This window comes from Hemiscyllium ocellatum, chromosome 2 (assembly GCF_020745735.1).
Source record: "Hemiscyllium ocellatum isolate sHemOce1 chromosome 2, sHemOce1.pat.X.cur, whole genome shotgun sequence".
Classification (NCBI taxonomy): Eukaryota; Metazoa; Chordata; class Chondrichthyes; order Orectolobiformes; family Hemiscylliidae; genus Hemiscyllium; species Hemiscyllium ocellatum.
In genome coordinates, this window is record NC_083402.1 from 139,101,516 (window position 1) to 139,125,968 (window position 24,453).

At 40.2% G+C, this 24,453-nt stretch overlaps 1 protein-coding gene across 1 annotated transcript in view; it reads right to left on the bottom strand.

The window, feature by feature from the left end:
- The window catches only part of kcmf1 (potassium channel modulatory factor 1), a 119,149-nt gene that overhangs the window by 19,351 nt on the left and 75,345 nt on the right, over nt 1-24,453 (bottom strand). The window contains exons 4-5 of the mRNA XM_060840609.1: nt 6,256-6,357; nt 1,878-2,052 (exon numbers count right to left, since the gene is read on the bottom strand). Of these exons, the coding sequence (XP_060696592.1) occupies nt 1,878-2,052; nt 6,256-6,357 (277 nt within the window). The remainder of the gene's footprint in view (nt 1-1,877; nt 2,053-6,255; nt 6,358-24,453) is intronic.

Sequence of the window (24,453 nt, forward strand, 5' to 3'; positions counted from 1 at the left end):
TGCACTTACAGATAATGATTTCATAAAATTCATATCTGGAAACCTAGACTGCACTTTAATTCAACAAAATAAAACAAAGAACTGCAGATGGTGGAGATCTGAAACAAAAATTAGGTGTTGGAGAAACCACATTGATTCGGTATCTGTGGAGAGAATAATTTAACTGTGTGTATATAACAGTTAATGATTAATAGATCAATGAATTGGTGTTCTAATTTCAACATCAGCATGAGGATATACTGCATCCATATTTATCATTTGTAGATCATCTACCTATAGATTTTTGTCTTTAACAAAATAAGCCCAACTGCACAAATCAAGTGCACCCTCATTCACTATTCAGTTCTAAGCAATTATTGTTGGCCTATTCAGTCATTTTATTCCATACAAGTGTCCAGCCTAAGCCTCAAGATAAATAGTAATCTAAACCACTATTAAAAACAAAGGAAAATTGTTTTTTTTCTACAAAATATTACAAATTAATTAATATCCTTTATTATTACTGAATTAAAGGATTATTTACATGACTCCTTCCTCCCAGCCTCTCTGCTCCACATACTTATAGATATTTATTGACAGTCTTTCTGGTCAGATAACTCCTCCTCTAACAGTCTTGTGAAAGTACCTTCACAATACGGCCTGCAGAAGGATAACCAATACCACTATTACGGCAACTACGTGAGAGTAATAAATGCAATCCTTTGCAGCAACAGGAATATTTTAAAAACTGCATTGAGTGGGTGGGTGCTGGGGAGGGGGGGGGTGATTTAAGGATCAACTTGAGAAAGCCAGTGTGCAACAAGTAGGTGTACAAAAGAGTGAAGATGCAGGGGGAAGGAGGAGGAGAGAAAGGGATGAGAGAAGGGGACAGCATGTGAGGTAGCTGTGCAAGAGGGATGGGGCTAAAAGAGGGAAAAAAGTGAAGTGATGGACAGAAGTGAGGAGTGAAGAAAGGAAGAAAATGGAAAACAGCGTGACAGCAGAAGATGCAAAGCCAAGTTGGTGGTTTGCCAGGAAAGAGATATCGAATTGATTAGTTAAATATTCTGTTTATTCCTCTACTACCTTGCATCTCATCTCTCCCTCTCCACAGGTTCTGCACTTTCTCCCTCTGTCAATACTCTCCAGTTTCTCCCTTCTCTGGAGATGGTGGGGGAAGGGAAGCCAATCAGAATGTACAGCATGAAGAGGCACAACTGAAAATTCAAGTTAGCAGAAAGCTCAGACAGGTGCTTCACACTCATCAGTGACTTTGCAATCAGCTTGACACATACTCAAAATTTGGACAAAGAATTCCATTACTGAATAAACATGATTTGAATTATGACAAAACATTAGAACAGGACGTCAAGTGGTGTAGACAGGAAGAGCTCAAGTGGAAGATTTTATTTACGTAAAAACTCTCAATATCCTGTAATTCAATGTTGAGCAGTAAGTTACAAAAACCATATCAGATTCTACCACATGTACACTTTACCATGACCTAACTAGTTGCTCATATAATATATATATATATTAAAATATATTAATAGAATATAATTGTGAAATAAAAGAGGAACAATCAAAAAAGATTGAAAATGGTTTACAAAGAAAGCTAATGAATTACCAACATTTAAAAAAAGTCTGCCACAGTGTAACAACTGGAATAATAAATACATTAGTGGCTTCCACAATTCTTACAGATTACAAATACAATTAATCCTAATAGATTTCTGATAGAGATTTACTTGAAATTGATTTGTTCACTATGAAGAATTATAAATTAACATTGGTACATTACATTCAAGCAGCTTATTAAAATTCTATCAAGATAGAATTTTGTAGTCCAATATAATCTTGTTTTAATAAATGTGATGCAACTATAAATTTTAACTCACCAGCTATTGGATCCATAGCTTCCCTATTGCTTGGAGAATATGAACTTTGTGAGGATGAAAGCCCACCAGTGGAACTGCTAGTAAAGTGCATGTTTGATCTACGAGCACGTGGTCCTCCAAGGCCTCGGCCAGGATGAAACATCCTACGTACATGTCGAACACCGCTGGATTCATCATAAATAATTATTAAGGAAATCTAAGCAAAGGCCTGCAAGTAAAACCTCCAATTCAAAGTACATTAAAATTCTTGATAATTTCCTTCAATTAATTAACACTGATGCTCAAGGTCTTTGGTACCAGCTATGAACTCCATTCACTAGCTACCAACTCCATCTTTCCCTCTGCCAACTATGTAAAGGTTGAACAAAACTCGCAACCTTGGTATTATATAGATTAGATTATTAGATTCCCTACAGCAAATCCACACTGACCCTCCGAAGAGTAACCCACCCGTACCCATTCCCCTACCATATATTTGCACCTGACTAATGCACCTAACATCCACCTGACCTGCACATCTTTTGGACTGTAGGAGGAAACTGGAGCACCCGGAGGAAACCCACGCAGAGACAGAGAGAATGTGCAAACTCCACACAGACAGTTGGCCGAGGCGGGAATCAAACACGGGTCCCTGGCGCTGAGAGGTTGGAGCTGCCTCCTTTTGTGAGGAAAGGAGAGATAATTACAGCAGTAGCTCAACATTTAAATTTGTTGGAAACACCATCAGAATCTTTAGAGATAGCTAAAAGTCAATTGAAAATTAAGCAGCTTGAGTTACAGGCAAAAGACAAGGAATTTCGATTAAAAGCACAGGAAAGAGAAAAAGAACAAATTGCTTTAGCAGGAGAGAGAGAAAAAGACAGAGTTTGAACTTCCAAAATTGGCACATTGATAGGAGTTCAAAAATTCACTTTCTGTAGTACTGAGAACTCATGTGGAAGAGCAGAGAGTTAAAACGGCAAGATTAACTGATGAAATGGCTGATGATTATGAGTTGGTCCATAATGCAAAGTTGGACTTCCAGAGCCAATTTCAAACCGTGAGGGACAGAAACTGGGGAAAAGAAAAATCCTCGGGGAAAGGGAAAGGTAGATCTTGGTGAAGATCAGAAGGATAACTTATCACATGGCAAAAAGGAAACCCTTGAAGGGGACAAAGAAGCTAAAAAGCTCCAGTGTTTTCACTGCAATAAAGCAGGCCATATGAAATCAGAGTGTTGGTGCATTAGGAGTAGTACTGGGAAGCCAGATATAGGAAAACAGGATAAGCCAGTGAATTTTGTTGGAGTGGTAACAGAAAGCACAGTAGAGGCTAGAAAGCTGCACCAGAATGTACAACCTGGTTGGAGCTTGGTTAAAGAGGAAGCGCCAGATCTTCTTAAACCATATATACCTGCAAAGGTAAAGTTTGTTCACACAGGCCAGGAGCAGCAGGTAAAGAAGTTACAATATTAGGAGATACAGGATCCTCTCGATCCGTGATGCTGAAAGATTAGGAAATAATACTTCTGAAGGACTACTACCTAGAAAAATTTTAGTAACGGTAATTCATTGTGACACAAGAAGTGCTCAGTTATAGAGTCATAGAGATGTACAGCATGGAAACAGACCATTCGGTCTAACCTGTCCACACCAACCACATATCCCAACCAATCTAGTCCCACATCCCTCCAAACCCTTCCTATTCATATACCCACCCAAATGTCTCTTAAATGTTGCAACTGTACCAGTCTCCACCACTTCCTCTGGCAGCTCATTCCATACACATACCACCCTCTGTGTGAAAAAGTTGCCCCTTTGGTCCCTTTTATATCTTTCCCCTCTCACCCTAAACCTGTGCCCTCTAGTTCTGGACTCCCCGACGCCAGGGAAAAGACTTTGCCCCTCAATTTTGTAAACCTCTAAGGTCACCCCTTAGCCTCCGACGCTCCAATGAAAACAGCCCCAGCCTGTTTAGCCTCTCCCTGTAGCTCAAATCCTCCAACCCTGGCAACACATCCTTGTAAATCTTTTTTGAACCCTTTCAAGTTTCACAACATCTTTCCAATAGGAAGGAGACCAGAATTGCACGCAATATTCCAACAGTGGCCTAACCAATGTCCTGTACAGCTGCAACATGACCTCCCAACTCCTGTACTCAATACTCTGACCAATAAAGGAAAGCATACCAAACACCTTCTTCGCTATCCTATCTATCTGCGACTCCACTTTCAAGGAGCTGTGAACCTGCACCCCAAGGTCTCTTTGTTCAGCAACACTCCCTAGGACCTTACGATTAAGTGTATAAGTCCTGCTAAGATTTGCTTTCCCAAAATGCAGCACCTCACATTTATCTGAATTAAACTCCATCTGCCACTTCTCAGCCCATTGGCCCATCTGGTCCAGATCCTGTTGTAATCGGAGGTAACCCTCTTCGCTGTCCACTACACCTCCAATTTTGGTGTCATAGATGATGAGAAGATAGAAAGACCTATCAGGTATCTCTCCACAAGTCTGAGCACTCATCAGCAGAAATATTCGACAGTTGAGGAGGAGACTTTGAGCTTGGTGTTGGTATTACAATCTTTCAGTTTTATTTTCCTACAACGCATCTAAGACAATCATAATAACCCACTGAAGTTGGTGGGGAAACAGAAGGACAAACATACCAAGCTGTTTAGATGGAGCTTGTTACAGACATTCAATTTGAAAATTGTGCCTCTGGTAGGATGAGAAAATGTGATTGCCAGCGCATTGTCGAGACTTGAATGAGAAATGGAGGCGTTCGGTGGCAGGAGTACAACAGACTGAAACGGTTTGCAGTTGTGCATGTTTGCACATTTATAGTCAATGTAACGTCTATGCGTGTTTTACAGTACTAGCAAGGTTTTAAAAAGGGGTTTAAAATGAAGTAGTCTTTGGATATTGATCTTTCTTAAAAAGGGAGGGGGAGGTATGACAAAGCTACTCCTTTAACAAGGTTATACTGGCCTTGTTATTTTAAAAAGAGAGGTCGTAAGTGACAGAGACTCCAAAAAGTCTGGGAGTTGAAGGGTTTTAGGGCCAATTTGATGATAGCTAACAGAGATAGCCTCAGCAGGAGGCTTACAAGTTTAAAAACTTGTACTATGAAAGAAGATTGGCTAGTTCTCCCAGCTCAGCTTTTCTGTTTTCTTTAGCAGTAGTGTGAAAAGGTAGCTGCTGGATCTACAGAAGCAGGTCATGGCTGGTACCCTTTCTCTGACTTCTATCCTGCAAGAGGCTATGTTTGATTTTATCTTTTGTGCCATAGGGCATATATGGAGATTGTTGCAAGTATTTGGAACAGCATCATTACGTTGGGATGATCTGTTGGGTTTTCGGATAGGCTAAGTTGTTTGGTATTCTGTTTTCTGTTGTTTGTATCTCATTCAGTAATCTTTAGATTACATTAGATTAGATTACTTAGTATGGAAACAGGCCTTCAGCTCAACAAGTCCACACCGACCCACCCATACCCCTACATTTACCCCTTACCTAACACTACGGGCAATTTAACATGGCCAATTCACCTGACCCGCACATCTTTGGACTGTGGGAGAAAACTGGAGCATCCGGAGGAAACCCACGCAGACACGGGGAGAATGTGCAAACTCCACACAGTCAGTCGCCTGAGGCGGGAATTGAACCTGGGTCTCTGGCGGTGGGAGGCAGCTGGCGGGAATTGAACCCGGGTCTCTGGTGGTGTGAGGCAGCAATGCTAGCCACGGTGCCGCCCCAAAATAATTACCAGCTGATTCTCTCCTTGAATATCCGCATTACAACTGCTTAAAACAACTAGCAAATTTAGAGTCTGGGCTATCTTCTTGAAATGTTTTGTGGGGTCTGGCCTGGTCCATAACATCCTCCACAAATGCTGCCAAACCTGCTGAGTTCCACCAATATTTCCTGTGTTTACTTTAGACTTCCAGCATCTGCAGTATTTTGCTTTTAAAGGACTACATTCCATTTGCGTTCCTCCTAATCACTTGCTGAACTTGTGTCCAATTTTTGTGATTTATAGATCAAAACATTCAGATCTCTGCAAATCAAAGCTCTTCTACATGGCAGCTTGTGTTCATCCAAGCCAATTGTGGGGAAAGCTAAAATGAACTGCACCTCAAACACATACATTAAAATATGGCATATTACAATTTCCTTAAATGAAAGGAAATGTACATTCTAAAACAATACCACACTGTGGCACTCAACACAGATGCAGTGGAGCTTTCCCAACTATTCATTACTTTGTCCAAGTACTTGACCATGAATCATTTCTATTTAAAACCAACAGAATTAATATTTGTGGCACAAGATGCACAACTATGAAATTTCCTTTTGACATTTCCAGGTAGCTGGATATTGGCCTTTCAAAAGGATATTAAATCTCTAGGAGCCCTGTGTTCAAGTGTAAGATGAGCTGCAAAGTCGTCCGTGACATGATTAGGATCTCCTCCAGGTAATGCTGCACAAATTGGACAAACCTGTAATACATTAAAAAGCAAATTTAATGATCACTTCTAATTGTGAAACAATCTAAAAGTTCAAGCAAATTAGTCTAACTGAGAACTGAGAATGAGATAGAAATAAAATCTTACTCTAAATATTCACAGAAAGGAGCTGAAGTTTGCCTTCAAAAGTACAAAAAAAAATGGGGAAATGATCAACTGTATTTCAAATCATATTCTGTTTGTATTTGTTATCCTGAAGCTGTAGATCTCATTTCCCCAAATGGTCATCTTTTCCTTTTGCAGACTTTTTTTAAAAATATTGTTACACTGTTCTAGCTATTTTATAGACAGATGATATTATCTATGATGCATTTTGTTTCGATCTTTAGAGGAACAATGTGCAGGCATGATAACAGATTTTCTCAATGAGATTAAATAAACAAACATTACCAACGATTTGCTTACAAACAAACAATTATATTCTGCTTCATAAATACATACTAATGGAAACCAATTAAATCATTGATGGATTTGCAAATAACTGAGAATTATTGCAGCAGACTGCCTATTTTCCATCAACTGTGGAAATTAAAACATCTGGCACAGTGAAAGACAGTGAGCTTTTTTTTTGTGACATGTAGTGATCAAGAAACTAAATGCTGACAAGTATAGCAATTCTGCCGAAGAGATCAAGTCAGTAGTTTGCAGGGAGGTCAACCTTTGTCGACAATGCAGCTCATTCGACCAATGTGGTGGCCTTCAAATGCTCATTGAGAATGTACGACAACAGTGTAATGCTTGAGGTGAAGCACAGGGTGCAGAGATGAGAATGATCAGCACAAATCATAGTACTTGCCAAAACTAATTTCATTATTCTCTTTCACATATTGACTGCAAGTTTCCAGTTTAGTGAGTATAATATCGAGTCACACTTTACCCTAATGCCTGACAACAGCACACAGCAGTGGACTTTATTGCTGACCAGAGGAGAAAAAGGATGTAAACACGTGAGAGCTTCTGAAATTCAGAATGGAGCTAAAGGAAGAAGCAAGAAGAAAGAAAGAACACAAAGGAAAGAGGGAAACAGAAGATAAACAATTAAAAGGGGTAATTATATAGCTTCTGCAAAGCTCAGTAAAAATCATAGCCTTGATCAGGAGGCAAATATCAAATCAGTGAGCTTATCAAATGTCTTTAATGTATCTAATGGCGACAAGATTATAGTTTGATCTGCAGTCAAATACAAAATTCTAAATTAGCTGACCCAAATAGGTACCCCTTCTACAGTTTGGAGTCAGTACTGTCATGTTAGGAAAAGGAATTGACCAATGATTGCTACTCCTGGGCAGCATTAACAACGTGTATTTGAAGTGAATGTCAGGCTGTAATACACCCCGCTTCCCAATTACATGACGACATCAAACCTCATGTGCATGGCTAATTGAATGAGGAATTGGAGAACATGTGGAATTGTATTGTACCTCCAGCAAGGAGTAAGATGGCCCAAAGAAATGGAAAAAATAGTTGAGAAATATGCAGATTCAATATTACTGGTGTTTTACTTTAAAGGCATAGGGCAGATTTTAAACAAGTTTTAAATTAAATTTGCACAGCAATATCCTCCATAATATTCCACTACGCAAACACTGCTTTAGACAAAGCTATCTCCAACTTTGGGAAAACGGTGGTAATTGTGGATAACTTCCTGTCACAAATGATCAAATCCCTATGTTAGAATATGAACAGTACAGAACAGAACAGGCCCTTCAGCCCACAATTTTGTGCCGACCACTGATCCTCATGTATGCACCTTCAAATTTCTGTGACCATATACATGTCCAGCAGTCTCTTAAATGTCCCCAATGACCTTGCTTCCACAACTGCTGCTGGCAACGCATTCAATGCTCTCACAACTCTGTGTAAAGAATCCACTTCGGACATCCCCTCTATACTTTCCTCCAACCAGCTTAAAACTATGACCCCTCGTGTTAGCCATTTCTGCCCTGGGAAATAGTCTCTATCTATGCCTTTCATTATCTTGTATACCTCAATTAGGTCCCCTCTCCTCCTCCTTTTCTCCAATGAAAAAAGTCTGAACTCAGTCAACCTCTCTTCATAAGATAAGCCCTCCAGTCCAATGTTGTCCAACATTGTAAACATAGTGTGTTTTTTAAACTTAGGTTTATCATATTCTCAAATGATATATATCTTGTCAAACACCAAATTCTTCCAACAGTATAAACCCAATTACTTTAGTATTTAATCTGAAAATTTGACAATTTCTGTATTTCTCTACGAAGTTTAACCATTTAATTACAATTCATCAACAAATCAGTACTTTTTCATCAAGGTTAGATTAGATTACTTACAGTGTGGAAACAGACCCTTCGGCCCAACAAGTCCATACCGATCCGCCGAAGTGCTGATCCACCCAGACCCATTCCCCTACATTTACCCCTTCACCTAACACTATGGGCACTTTAGCATGGCCAATCCACCTAACCTGCACATTTTTTTTGGATTGTGGGAGGAAACCGGAGCATCCAGAGGAAACCCACGCAGTCACGGGGAGAATGTGCAATCTCCACAGAGTCGCCTGAGGCAGGAATTGAACACTGTTCTCTGGCGCTGAGGCAGCAGTGCTAACCACTGTGCCACCGTGCCGCCCATGCTTGTTTGGAGTATTTTCTTTACAAAAAAAAGTTGAAATACGTTTATATTTGCCAACATAAAATGTTAAGAAAATTAACCTTTACTGTAGTGTTTGAAAACACCACTAGAGGGCAGCACATTTGCCTGATAATTTTGTTTGTCTTTGCCATCGCCCTGAAAAAATAATTCCACCAATGAGAGGTTTCCGAATTGCAACAAGTGCTCGTATTGCCCTTAGTTAATGGTAGCATTAAGCTTCTGGGAAAGTGATCCCAAACATTGTTTATATAAGAAACTAAAATTTAAAAATATTGGAATATCACTTCTTATATTAATCTATAGAGAGCCCAATTAAACTACCGAACACACAGTATTTAAAATTATCTTCACCTTTCAGATTCAATCCTACTAGCTACAAGTTGCTCTGAGACAATTCACTAGAACATTCTGGATGTAGGTTTGCTCACTGAGCTGGAAGGTCCATTTCCAGACATTTCGTCACCGTACTAGGTAACACCTTCAGTGGGCTTCCAGGCAAAGCATTGCTGATGATTCCTGCTTTTTATTTATATGTTTGGATTTCTTTAGGTTGGTGATATCATTTCCTGTTCTTTTTCTCAGTGTGTGTAGATGGGGTCTAACTCGATGTGTTTGTTGATAGAGTTCTGGTTGGAATGCCATGCTTCTAGGAATTCTCGTACGTGTCTCTGTTTGGCTTGTCCTAGGATGGATGTGATGTCCTTCCTTATCTGTATATAAGGATACTAGTGAGACAGGGTCATGTCGTTTTGTGGCTAGTTGATGTTCATTTATCCTGGTGGCCAGTTTTCTGCCTGTTTATCCAATGTAGTGTTTGTTACAGTTGCTGCACAGTATTTTGTAAAAGACATTAGTTTTGCTTGTCGTCTGTATAGGGTCTTTCAAGTTCATTAGCTGCTGTTTTAGTGTGTTGGTGGGTTTGTGGGCTACCATGATGCCAAGGGATCTTGAGTAGTCTGGCAGCCACTTCCAAGTTGTCTTTGATGCAGGGGAGTGTGGCTAGGGTTTCTGGACGTGTTTTGTCTGTTTGTTTGGATTTGTCACTGAGAAATCGGCAGACTGTGTTCATTGGGTACCCATTTTTTTTTTAAATACATGGGGGTATAGGGGATTTCCCTCTGCTCTGTGTAGTTCCTCTGTGCTGCAGTGTGTAGTAGCTCATTGGAATAATGTTCTAATGCAGCTTCGTTGGTGGGTGTTGGGATGATTGTTTCTGTAGTTCAATATTTGGTCCGTATATGTTGTTTTCCTGTAGATGCTGGTTTGAAGTTGCCCATTGGCTGTTCACTCTACTGTGGCATCTAGAAATGGCAGTTTGTTGTTGTTTTCCTCCTCTTTAGTGAATTTTATGCCAGTAAAGGTATTATTGATGGTCTTGAAGGTTTCCTCTAATTTGTTTCATTTAGTAATGACAAAAGTGTCATCCACGTAGTGGGCCCAAAGTTTGGGTTTTATGGCAGAGCTGTTCGTAAGGGTCTCTGCATTACTACCTTTGCTAAGAACCCTGATATAGGAGATCCCATGGGTGTCCGGTTGGTTTGTCTGTTGGTTTTGTTGGTGAAGGCTAAATGTGTGGTAAGGCATAGGTCCACAAGCTTGATAATACTGTCCTTGCTGATGAAGGTAGTGGTGTTTGGTGTAAGGGTCTTTGGGTCTTCTAATAGTGTAGTCAGTGTTTCCTTGACCAGGTTAATGCTGATTGATGTAAACAGGGCTGTTATATCAAAGGACACCATTATTTCATCCTCTTCTATCTTAGTGTCTTTGATGGTCTTCAAGAACTCTTGGAGTGGATTGAATGGTATAGGTCTTCTACTAAGCATTTTAGTCTTTGGTGTAGCTCCTTGGCCAATCTGTAAGTATGTGTTTTTAGGTAGCGAGACTATGGGTCTGAGGGGGGCTCCCAGTTTTGTGAATTTTGGACAATCCGTAGAAGCGTGGTGTGTTAGGCCATCTGGTTTCATTGTTTGGAAGTTGGTGTTATTTATTTCTCCAGATTGCTGAAGTTTTAAAGAGTAAGGCCATGATTCGGTTCTCTAGTTTGTGGGGTCGGGTCTATCACCACTTGTTGGTAAGTGTTGGTATCTGTAAGTTGTGCTTTCACTTTCTCAATGTAGTTTCTTCAATTTAGATTGGCTGTCAAGCGTCCTTTGTCTGCAGGTAGGATAACAATGTTTTTATCTTTTTTCAGCCTTTCCAGAGCTTTCCTTTCTTGTGTATAGAGTGTGTTTCCTTCCTTTCTTCTGCTTGATGTTGGTGCGACTACCTGTCTGATAGTTTGCTGGGTTTCTTCTGTACATTGGTTGTTTTTTAGTGTTTTTCTAATGCTGCTAATAAATGTTTCTTGTCCGCATCCTGGCAGTTATAATTTAATCTTCTTACTTAGCTTTTTCAGTGCCTGTTAAGGGTCGGTCAGATAAGTTTTTTTATCCATATGTCTGTGCTGTCAGTGTTGTTACTTTGTGTAACAAACCTACATCCAGAACCTCAACCTGAGCTACAAATCTTCTCAAAACTTGTCACTACAGCATTAGCAATATTCTAACCTCAGCAGAGGGTAATTACCACCATTGACTTTATGATTACTGAACACTTGCACAAACACTCCAATTTCAAAGCAGCTATTCTCATTTTGAACAATATACATTAAAGAACAGTGCAACAGCTAGGATCCAGAAGGACCCTACTGCAAGCTGTGCCTATCCAGATTCTCTTAATCTGCTGTTAGCAGCACTGAAAAGAATACTGGCATACAGGTGACAGATTTAAAATTACCTGGTTTATCTGTGAAACTCTGCATACTTTCTATTCATAAAACAGTCAATATTTGGGATAATTATATCCCCCAACTATTCATATGCTCCTCCCGAAAGAGAAATCAAAGTATAATTGTGTTTAAATAAATGAAACAAAAGGCAGTCGCAGGCTAATAGGACAAACTTAAAATCGCATGTGATGCCAATACAAAAGTTACATATTATGGAAGTTGGAAATCTGAGCAGCATATTTTTCCTAATCAACCTCCTCAGAGATGTAATTACACACCTCTGGAGCAGGTGGAATTTGAACCTGGGTCTCTCAGTCCAGGGTAAGGATACTACCACTGGGCCAAAACAGCCCCTAGAAATCTGAAATCAAAACAGAAAATAAAAATATTCAACAGGTGTGTGGCAATTTCCGTGGAGGGATAGAGCATTGACATTTCAAAGGTCAAAAATGAACTCTGATTAAGGATCGCCACTGACCCAAAACATTATCTTGGTTTCTCTCCCTAGAATTTTTAAAAATTAAATGGGATTATTGGTAGACCCTCAAAGCCCCAAGAAACTAGACGGACCTTTGTCCGGCATTGATAGTTATCATGAGGGAATCATTGGACATGGGAAGGCACAAATAAATAAACAAGCTCTGACGGTGATTTCATTCATAACCTGGGGCAAAGAAATGGACAACAACAGAGTTGCTAGTTTTACTTCCTTTCTGTGTAAAGTAACAGAATTAATAAGGCATAAATGTGATGTTGATTGTTGATTATATCACAGACATAAGTTCAGGTGAAGATGATCCTACTGTCACAGCAATTCTTTGCGAAAATGGCAATCCAATGGACCAAGAAATGCAATACCCACATCCCCCCAGCTGTTTATGCAGACAAAGATTGGTGTATCCAGACATCTAATTGGACTGTGGCAAAAATTTAATTATAGATTACTGGTCAAACTCAAACTATTAGGAATTCCAAGTAATGGAGTGGATGAGAAAATTGCTGTTAATAGAGTTATGCTGTAGGTGGATAAGAGTGCTGAATGTAGTGCTCCAGAATTTCAGCATTAGTTTACAGCCTCTGATTTACAAAAAAATAATCTTAATATAGAAGATGTGTGTGTGTGTGTGTGTGTGTGTGTGTGTGTGTGTGTGTGTGTGTGTGTGTGTGTATGTATGTATGTATGTATGTATGTATATGCGTATAATATATTAGTTTGACATTATCTGCAAATTTGACAAAGTCAAATTATGGAATTATGGAAATTGAATAAAAAATGAGGTATCTAATTTAAGCAGCTGAATGTGCTACAGCACTGAAATAAAATGCAATATGCATACTCTATGAACGCTGCTGGTATATCGAAATAACCTAAGGAGCCTTAACAACTTCTGAACAACCTTTGCAGAACAATAACCAATAAAGCCAGCAAGAGGTTGAAAGGAAACGCTGGAAGCAAAATGCAAAAACGTAAAAGCTGGAGGAAAAATTAGGCCAAACTCGATTAAAATCTGATTTGCGAGAATGAGGAGGAAAACTGGGGGTTTACAGCCATGAAAGGATTTTTTTTTACACCATCTGATAAGTGCACTAGAAAGGGTAAAGAAAATATAAATCCAATCCTCATGTCTGGAATCTTTTCCACAAAGTGACAAAATCATGGGATAAACGTTCATGAATGCTGGATATTGAAATAAAATATTTGATTTTTAGTGAATGAATATAAGTTGATTATAACAGGGTTGCAATCATTCAGTTCCCGCTTCCGCACATTTTCAGTCGATGCACTTCTCACCAACATAAGCTCAGAGGTGGGAATTTTCACCAATGATTGCACAAGGTTCAGCACCTTTTGCAACTCCAAATACTGAAGCAGTCAAAGACCAATGCAACAATAACTAGACAATATACAGGTTGAGCTGACAAGTGGCAAATAATACCTGCACTTCACAAATGCCAATCGATACACGTCTTCAATAAGGGATAATCTAACCATCAACCCTTGACATTCAATGGCATTACCATCACCAAATTTCCTATCAACATCCTGGGAGTCACCACAGACCAAAAACTCAACTGGACACTATATAGAGAGAGTGGTTACAATAGCAGGTCAGAGGCTAGGAATACTGCAGCAAGTAGCTTACCTCGTGACTTCCCAAAACCTGTCCACCATCTCCAAGGCACAAGTCAGGACTGTGATGGAATACTGCTCACTTGTTGGGATGGGTGCAGCTCCAACAATACTCAAGAAGCTTGACACTATCCAAGACAAAGTAGGTCACTTGATTGGCACTATATCCACAAACATTCATACCCTCCACCACCTACACTCATTAGTACACACTTCTATCTGCCAGATGCAGTGCAGAAATTTGCCAAAGGTCTGTAGACAGCAACTTCAAGGCCCATGACCACCTCCAACTAGAAGGACAAACATCCTTTCATTGTCACTGAATCAAAATCCTGGAATTCCCTTCCTAATGGCACTGTGGCTCTAGTTACAGCACATGGCCTGCAGCAGTTCAAGATGGCAGGTCACCATCACCTTCCCAAGGACAACTAGGGACAGGCAATAAAAGCTGACAAGCCAGTGATGCTCACATCCCATTACCAAATTTAAAAAAACATTTTGACATGAACTATTACTCATGAATTAGTGCCTCTAATTGATAACCTGTTCCATTAATGCGGTGGTGAATATGCAGCAGTTTCAGCCTCCTCCATTTTGCAGGATATGCCACACAGTGTGGAAGTACAAGTTAATCTAATTGTGTAGTGTGCTTTCACATCACTGGATTTCTGATGCAGCTGTACCAGTAGACTCAGCACCAATACTGCAGAAGAGCTGGTATATTTAAATCTTTGCAGTGTTCAATTAAATTGAAAATACTCAGGGTATAATTGCACAAGTATAAAACATATGTTCTTTCAAGGCAGATTTTTTTGCATGTCGGTCAATGGACAACAATTTTCTGACAAAAAATAACCAGACCATGCCCCCTCTTCTCAGTGCTACTATGACAAGAATTTAATTTTAAAATCTCCCAAATATGAAGAGAAAGGGCAGATTTGGCCATTTTAATGTAAAAGCATGATTTTGTGAAGTAGTACAGAATCCAGGCAGGTAAAAGGAATTCAAGACGCTCAAATAACTTAGGCTGGTAATATAATTAGAAATGCTAATAGAATTCTATTAAATGCATAGAATATAAATTCCAAGAGGTAATAAGAAGCATTAATTAGTTATTATTAAGTGCTTAATAATGCATTTTAAAACCTTAAGTATGCTGCATGGTACAGTATATTACTAAAGCTTTAAGGGATAGAAAACAGCAATCTCTAGGATAGTGCTTTGTATATTGAAATATGAAGACAGACCACTTCTCCTTATAACAAGGCACTACAAGTATGAAAGCATGATTAATTATAAAATATGGAAAAAGGGCTACAGAAGCAAACTCTTTCCAATAGTTGGGAGAGCAAGAATGAATGACAAGGGATTCAAGATTAAATGCTTAAGAAATTTAGAACAAAGGATAAGAGAAACATCCGTGCACAAAAAGTTGACTCTACAGAATTCATTTCCAGGATTAAATATTGAGATAGAAAGTATGTGCACATTCAGGAATAGAAGAATTGAGAGAGATATGGAAATAGGATGAGTAAATGCAGCATCTAACTGCATAAATGGATGGTAACATAAAATCTGTCCAGCTGACACAAAGACTGATTTATGGGGTGGTGCAATTTTTCATACCTAAAAAATAAGAACTGGGAGCATAAGTAGATGTGATCATGATTGAGCTGCTGCCTCAACTCCACTTTCCTGCCTGCTTCCTGATTTCAAATCAGCCCATCTCAGGCTTAAATATATTCAAAGGAGCAACAATTATCATTTGGGGTGGAGTCTTCCAAAGATTCACACTGTCTGAGTAGTGGCTAGTAGGAATTTCACAGCCTACTATCTGTTTTGCCCATAAATGAGCAAATTAGGTGCCAATTTACAAGACGACTGCTGGTTTATAGAAACATCTTGTCATCTTGCAATTCCATTGATCCACTCCTCCAGAAAAAAAACAGATCTCTAATATATAAAAAGGCACTCAAAAACACATTACTGCTCTTTATTTTAGGACGTTCACACTCAGCTAATGGCTACTGCCTGACTTGAGCTGAAAATGTGTTGCTGGAAAAGTGCAGCAGGTCAGGCAGCATCCAAGGAGCAGGAGAATCGACGTTTTGGGCATGAGCCCTTCTTTCTTGAAGAAGGGCTCATGCCCGAAATGTCGATTCTCCTGCTCCTTGGATGCTGCCTGACCTGCTGCACTTTACCAGCAACACATTTTCAGCTCTGATCTCCAGCATCTGCAGTCCTCACTTTCTCCTACTGCCTGACTTGGACAGCAGTCTACAATGTAGATATATCATCATTTAGAAAATAGCTTATTTCATGCATGCCAATTCTCAAGGTAAAACTAGAAAGCCAATTCTGTCCTTGTCATTATAGATTATTAAGTTTTTTTGAAAAACGAGAGAAGGATAAACAGGAGTTACAAACATATTCTACATCAAAAATTCCCATCAACATTTTGTTATACTCGGATAGAATATATGCAAATCAATAAAAGATAATATTCAACTATATAAAATATGAAAATAAATTACTAAATGGACTTTGATGTGGGGATGCCTGTGTTGGCCTGAGGTGTACAAAGTTAAAAATCTCAAGGTAAAACTAGAAACAAAACCAGGTTATAGTCCAACACGTTTATTTGGAAGCACTAACTTACGGAGTGCTGCTCCTTCATCAGGTGGTTGTGAAGTATTAGATCATAAGACAAAGAATTTATTGCAAAAGTTTACAGCAGAAGCTAAGCCCACCCTGGCTTCACAGTGGAAAAACTGTAAATTTTTGCTATCAACTGTGTGTTATGATCTTATACTCCACAACCACCTGATGAAGCTAGTTTCAAAAGCTAGTGCTTCCAGATAAATGTGTTGGACTATAACCTGGTGTTGTGCGATTTTTAACTTTGTTCACCCCAGTCCAACATCGGCATCTCCAAATCATGACTACTATCGACATCACTAACTGCTGGCTTAAAGTGGACAGGATCTCCAAGAAGATTGCACATATTGACACAGACATCAAACTTCTACAGGAAAGCAGGAAAGATCCCAAAAGGATTACAGATCACGAACCCGCTCAAGTCAACCTACAACACAGACTCCGTGGAGAGACTTTGCCACCACACCTCTCTCAAACTGCACAATTATCTCCTGCACCAACTCTACAGCAGGCACCAGAACTTTGAAATTAAGATGGAGTCCACACTCTTAGTGTGCACTCAGGATACAGCAGTACAGTTATGAGACATTGCCAAACCGGCATGGTGACAAAACTACACCACATACATGCACACCAAGAACAAGAAACTGGAGAAACTTAGCATCACCACAAGCAGCAGCCAAGCCCACCGTGGCACCCACAGTGGAAAAACAGACACGGTGGAATTCATCAGATGAATGAGACTCCTGGAATTCTTTCGGGATGCCAGCAGTGATCCCAGTGAGCCCACCAAGAACTGTAACAGTCATCACAGGGATCCATAGAGGAGTGACCAAAAGGAGGATTAGCTTGGACACCACCGGAGCGCTGCTGCCCTGTGCTTGACAAGTATACTCAAACCGTCAGGAAATATATAAATGCCAGGCTCATCAGCTGCACCCTCAAGGTAGAGCAAAACATCACCCGATCACAGCACAACGCCATCCATGGTCTCTGAACCAATCACAACATTGTCATCAAATCAGCACATAAAGAAGCCACTGTCATTCAGAATAGAGCAGATTACTGCAAGGAAGTGTACTCACAACTGAACAACCAGGAACTACAGGCAACTACTGGTTGATCCAACCAAACAGCACACCTGTGAACTAAACACATTGATCAGGACTCTGGATCCAGTTCTTCAGAGTTGCCTACACATCCTCATCCTCAATACAAGGGGTTTCAAGATGCCTTCGACAGTCAGAGGAGGTTCTCACACAGGATCACATCACCTAATACGATGGTGCGTCCTGGTGTGTTGGCTTTGTGCCTCTTCGGAAGGCAGTAGAAGTTGCCTCTGCACTACACTTTTCTTACAGAAACTAAACACCACAGACCAGTCGAACCAGGAACATTCCTCATCACAATGTTTCAGCACTCTACACCAGCATCCCCTACAATGCCAACATTGCAGCAACAGCCTCAGTACTCAATATCAACAACAGCCACTCTCCAAGCACCATCCTACAACTCATCTGCTTTATCCTTGAGCACAACATTTTCACCTTTGATAACCAGTTCTTCATCCAGACACATAGAATAGCTATGGGGACCAAACTTGCACCCCAGTATGCCAACATTTTCATGCGCAGATTTGAACAAGACCTCTTCACTATGTAGAACCTTCAACCAACACTATACACCAGGTACACTGACGACATTTTCTTCCACTGGACCCATGGCGAGGAGTCACTGAAAAAACTACATAGTGATATCAATGAGTTTCATCCCACCATCAAATTCACCATGGACTACTCTCTACTATCTTTCTCATTCTTGGACATATGCATCTCCTTCAAGGATGGGCACCTCACTCTACTACAAACCCACGATAACCTCACGATGCTACACTTCTCCAGCTTCCACCCAAAACATATTAAAACAGCCATCCCCTATGGAAAAGCCCAAAACATACACAGGATCTGTTCAGATGAGGAGGAACATGACAGACACTTGGAAGTACTCAAGGATGCCCTCACAAGAACGGGGTACGATGCTCAACTCATCAACCACCAGTTCTGACGTGCCACAGCGAGAAACTATAATGACCTCCTCAGGAGACAAATGAACTGCAACCGACAGGGTACCTTTCATTGTCTAGTATTTTCCAGGAGCTGAAACACTATGCCATGTTCTTCATAGCCTGCGACACATAATCAATGAGGATGAGCACCTCGCCAAGGCCTTCCCCATGCCTCCACTTCTCACCTTTAAACCACCACTAAACCTCAAACAGATCATTGTTCAGAGCAAACTGCCTGGCTTTCAGGACAATACCATACAACCTTGTCACAGGAGATGCTGCAAGAAGTGTCAGGATGTTGACAAGGTCCCCACACGTAATGGTATCATCTCCCACCATGTATGTGGTAGGTACTTATGTAACTCAGCCAATGCTGTCTATCTCATATGCAGCAGGCAAGGATGCCCTGAGGCATGGTACATTGGTGAGACTGAGCAGAGGCTATGGCAACGGATGAATGGACACCACACAACAATAAACACAGGAGTGTTCCCTCCCAGTCGGAGAACACTTCAGCGGTCCACAACATTTGACCTCGGACCTTCGGGTGACCATCTTCCAAGGCAGAATTCGGGGCAGGAAACAATGTAAATTGGCGGAGGCTGATAGCCAAGTTCGGTACCAATGGGAATGGCCTCAACTGGGACCTTGGGTTCATGTCACACTACAGGTGAACCCATTGCACTACACCCAGACACACACACACTCCTACAGACCTATAAACTCACGCAGACCTTCTCTCACACAAACTCTCTCATACAGTCACACATACACTCCCACGCTCTCACGTGCGCACGCACCCTCTCAAAGACCTATATACCCCTTTACAATCTCACTCATACACATATACACCGTCTCACAAGCACTCATTAAACACCCCCCTCCCATACACATACAGGTTTGTGGGGTAAATTTCTACTTGCAGAACTACATTTTATTTTGCTCAAAAATTGTATGAATCTACATAAGAATCAGTCTGAACACTGCGGCACAGACAGTCTCATACAGGGCACCTCACACCTTCAATGCATTATCGAGGCCGACATGACACCAATTGTTAAAATTCACTTGAGAACTTTAAAAAAGTTCTGCGATTTACATATGAAAGTACTGAAACCAACATGTGCTCCGAAAGCTAATGCTTCCAAATAAACCTGTTGGGACTATAACTGGTGTTGTGTGATTTTTAACTAAATGGATTTTTTTTTTATTCACCAACTCCAAAACATTGCCTTAAGGTTTTGACAATCCTTCAAGTATTTTAAAATTTGGAAATTCAGCTCAGAAGTTAGCACACAAGGTCATAATGAAAATTGACCTGCACCTTTGGGATACAAGAATTAAATCAGGACAATTAAGGGGCAAGTGAGGACTGCAGATGCTGGAGATCAGAGCTGAAAAATGTGTTGCTGGAAAAGCACAGCAGGTCAGGCAGCATCCAAGGAGCAGGAGAATCCTGTTTCGGGCATAAGCCCGTCTTCAATTAAGGGGCAACCTACTTTGCTCATTCAACTATACCAAAACGCTGTGCTGTTTGTATAATTTGTCCATTTATATGCAAAGGAAACACATTTTTAAAAAAAGCAGTAGTGTTGTTAAAACAATGACAAAGATAGCTTCATTTGGGAAGGCATATGCACTGTAATTGCTAAATGAATGCTTCACTTTCAGACATTTCCAACTATTCTGCATGGACTACTCCAATATGTGGTAAGCTTTATGCTTAAAGGAAAAGATGAAGCATCCCAAAAAATCCTTTTTTAAAAAAAACACTAAATTCATCACTGAACTTCTAACACCACAACTGACACCACTATAACCTGTAGTCCACGAAGGATGACAAAAACTCCAAATGGTCTTTATCTGTAACAGACGCACAATAGACCATAAGAAATAGGTTTCTCAGTTCCTTCAGACGACTCTGCCATTCAATACGGTCTTGGCTGTTCTAACATTCTTCATGTCCACGGTCCTGCCCTACCCCCACATCAAGAATATAACTCAGCCTTAAATATACACAAGGATGCTACAAAGAGACACAGCCCTCTGAGAAGAAACTCATCTCAGTCTGAAAAGGGCACCCTTTATTCTGAGGCAATGCTGTCTGGTCCTAAGACTCTTCCATAAGAGAAAATATCCTCAGCACTTACCCTGCCCAGCCCCTTTAAAACTCTAATCAATTTCAATCAGATCCTTTCTCATTCTTCTAAACTCCAGTGCGTAGAGTCATAAGAAAATTCCTCCAAACCCAGGATCATCTAAACTGCCTCTATATGAATAAAACCTTTCCTTAAATAAGGGGACCAAAACCCTTCAGTATTCCAGATATTGTATCTGTCCAAGGTGTGACTGAGACCAGACTTTCCCATTCTCATACTCCAAATCCCCTGAAAAAAATGGCCAACATTCCATTAGCTAGAATGTCAAAAAGCAGAAGTAGTGTAACTTGGACATACATAAGACAAGGCTAAGCAATCCCACAACTAGCATAGCAGATCTAAGTCTTGTCACAGCCAATCATGAATGGTGATGGATAATTAAGCAACAGGAGGTGGCAACACCAGAAAAATCGCTAACTTCAACAAGGAGGGAACCCAGCACATCGGTGTAGAACGCTGCTGCACTTACATCCATCAGCCAGAAGTGTGAACATGATCCACCTTGGTCTCCTACTAAGATCTTCAGTATCACAGTTGAACAGATTCAATTCCATTCCATTCAATTCAATTCAATTCACTATGCAACAAGACGACACAGCTGAAGGCACTGGATACTGCAAAAGCCATGAGCTCTGACAATATTCCTACCTAGGACAAGGCAGCTTGTTCAACTGACACTCTAATAACAACTGTCAAGATCCACTCTTTTTTTAAGCAATGATAATGGCAGCAGTGTGTACATTTACAAGATGCTCTGCGCTTATTCACCAAGGCTGCTTTGGCTGTATTTTACAAACCAGCAACTTCTGTAACCTAGAAGGACACAGGCAGACGCATGGGAACATCACCACCTACAAATCAAAAACCATCCTGACTTAGTTATATCGTTGTTCCTTTATTGTCACTGGGTCAAAATTATGAATTCCCTTCCTACCATGACTTTAGGTATCCCTAAACCCCTAGGGTTTAGCAGTTCAGACAACAGCTCACCCATCACCTTCCTCAGGCTAATTAGTATGGGCCATAAATTATGGCCTAACCAGTCACATCCACATCTTATGAACAAATACATGAAAAACACCACCAGATTTTAATCCAACCACAAGATAACACCTTTTACAATCTGCTACAGGAGCTCATATCCTGAAAATGAGTGAGTTTTCTATCCCCACACTGAATGTATGACCCACACAGGCAAAGTGCAGCCTATAAAATCATGGAGCATACAAAATATGAATTAAATGGTAAACAGTACATACCGAAGGCCAAAATATTTCTGATGGCAATCTGAAATCACTACGAGTATGTGCACTTAATGGACCTGTCAAATGAAAGCGTGTATTACATCCATCAGGGAGAAAGCTAAAACCAGTGATTAAAGTAGCCTGGGATTTCTAGTGCACAAATCTGAAAGTTCATAACCAAATGCCACTAGTATATCCCTACAGGACAACAGGCAGTATTTTATTTTACCACAGACCTTAAACAGGCTTCCGCTAAAATGACTGAGTCAAGCTTTGGTGTTTGCATTTGCCATGATATGCTATGATTAATTCTCAAATACAACAATTGACACTCCTTAGAAGTCAAAGTTATATCTAATCTAGATTTGGTGATTCATTTACTGTCAAAGTTGGTAAACCCTGTAACATTTCCCAAAGTCAATGTTTCACACACTGCTTCCTTAACTACAATATGTACAACCGCCTCTAGTTGCCTGATGACAGATACAAGGCAATATTAAAGAACAAGAGTCAAAACTTCTGCTTCCACACAAAGATTACATTCTTGGCCTCTACTAAGCTAGATTTGTCCTCTTATTGTTTAATGTAAGAAATATGTTCGGGCTTTCTTCAAATTCCATTTTACTTGCCTCTCTTTTCAGGGCCTCTCATTCTCCTAACTTTCTTTTTAAGTTTTACCCCAACATGTTGTAGACCTTAATGCGGTCTAGGAACTGAGCTCTTGGCAGATGCCAAAATAGTCTCAGCTTTGCCTTATCCCACATATGTTCCTTGGTATCCAAAGGGTTCGGTGTTTGTGCATCACATCCTTCTTCTTTCTGGAAACTTATTTTTCTGGACTGACCTTCTCTCCTCCTCAAACATCTCTCACTGGTCTGATGCTGAATTACGCTCATTTAGTTATTTCCAAGCTACTTTTGGCAAAGCCTGATCTCAGCTGAATAAAAGCAGTCTCAGCTGAGTGAAAGCTGTCCCAATTGAAAATTTTCATTTTACCTTACCTATGCAAAATCTAAATGTGTATGACCACTTTCAGCAAAAGTCTCTTACTGACACTCACTGCACCTGCCCAATTTGATTCCCTATCGTCCAGGCTTCTCGTATTGGACTTGCTACATGGTAGCTATATATTTCTCCTCTATGCATTTTAAGAATTTTGCATCTGTTATACTTTGTGCACGGATTCTTTTCCAGTGCACGGATTCTTTTCCAACTTATATCAGGCAAGTTGAAATGCAATTAGTGATTTTTAATTCTCAGAAATTTGCTTATATATTTGTTCTGTTCCTCCTCGCTTCGGAGATATGCACATTGTAAACTTCCAACAGCATGACTGCTCCTTTTGTGTTCTTCAGTTCATCCCAGGTGACTTCGTTTGATATGATACTGTAGAAGATTATCTCCACTAGCTGCAATTGATGCATGAATGCTATTTCATTGAAAGGAATACCTTCATTGTCAACAAGGAACTTTCAGCACTGGACCATGCATCATACTGCTTTTACTAATTGTATAGAGTGCAAACAGTTCTGCAAGCACAGTGGTGGATGCCTTGTGACTTGTCTGCCCAGACTCCTCAGCTTGGGAAGCTTTTTAAAATCATTAGTCTCTATATGCCTCAAGTATAACTAATTTACAAATGCTCAAAGTACATGAGGAAAGTAGTCAAAGTCCAGAAATCCCCAATTGGCCATGACAATTTACTAAATGACGATAAATGAGAGAAAACTTGCTGTATATAAAAAAAGAAGAAAATAATACAGGACTGCTCTCCAAATCAAGAGCTGGGATCATTCATGAGAGCAAAGGCAGGAAAGAAACAACCTATCTGGACTCAAAGAGCAGAAAACAGGTTAAATGCCAGTAGTGACAAGATAACAGGTGGGTTGTGGTCTAGGGACGTTGCAGAGGAGGCCAAGGTGGGAGGAAGAACTGGAAACTTCTTTAGCGGAGAGGGGAGAAGGGAGAGTATGGGAAGCTGTAATTGGGGAAATGAGAAAGTACAGGAAACTGCAATCAAGAATGGAAGAGAGTGTGAAGCTGACAGGTAGGATGGGAGGGACTGTAAGGAGTGGAATTAGGAGGGATAGGAAAGCTGCAAGGGGACAGGGGAGGAAGGCAGCAAGGGAATGGGAGGCTGTGGGGTGGTGGCAGTAGATAGCAAGAGGCTGCAATGGAGTTGGGAAACAGCAGGAGCTACAAAGATGATATAACAGTTTCAAATAGGAGACTCAAGCTAATTAAAAGCTAGGACAATTTAAAATCAGTGTGTTAAGAAAAATTACTTGCAACAGAACATGGAATTTGCAGCTTAATGCTGTGTATTTTCAGGAGCTACTATAGGGGCAACACACTGGAAATACACTTTATCAACTGTTAGATAGATTCTGAGTTACTAACTGCCTGACTAAAAT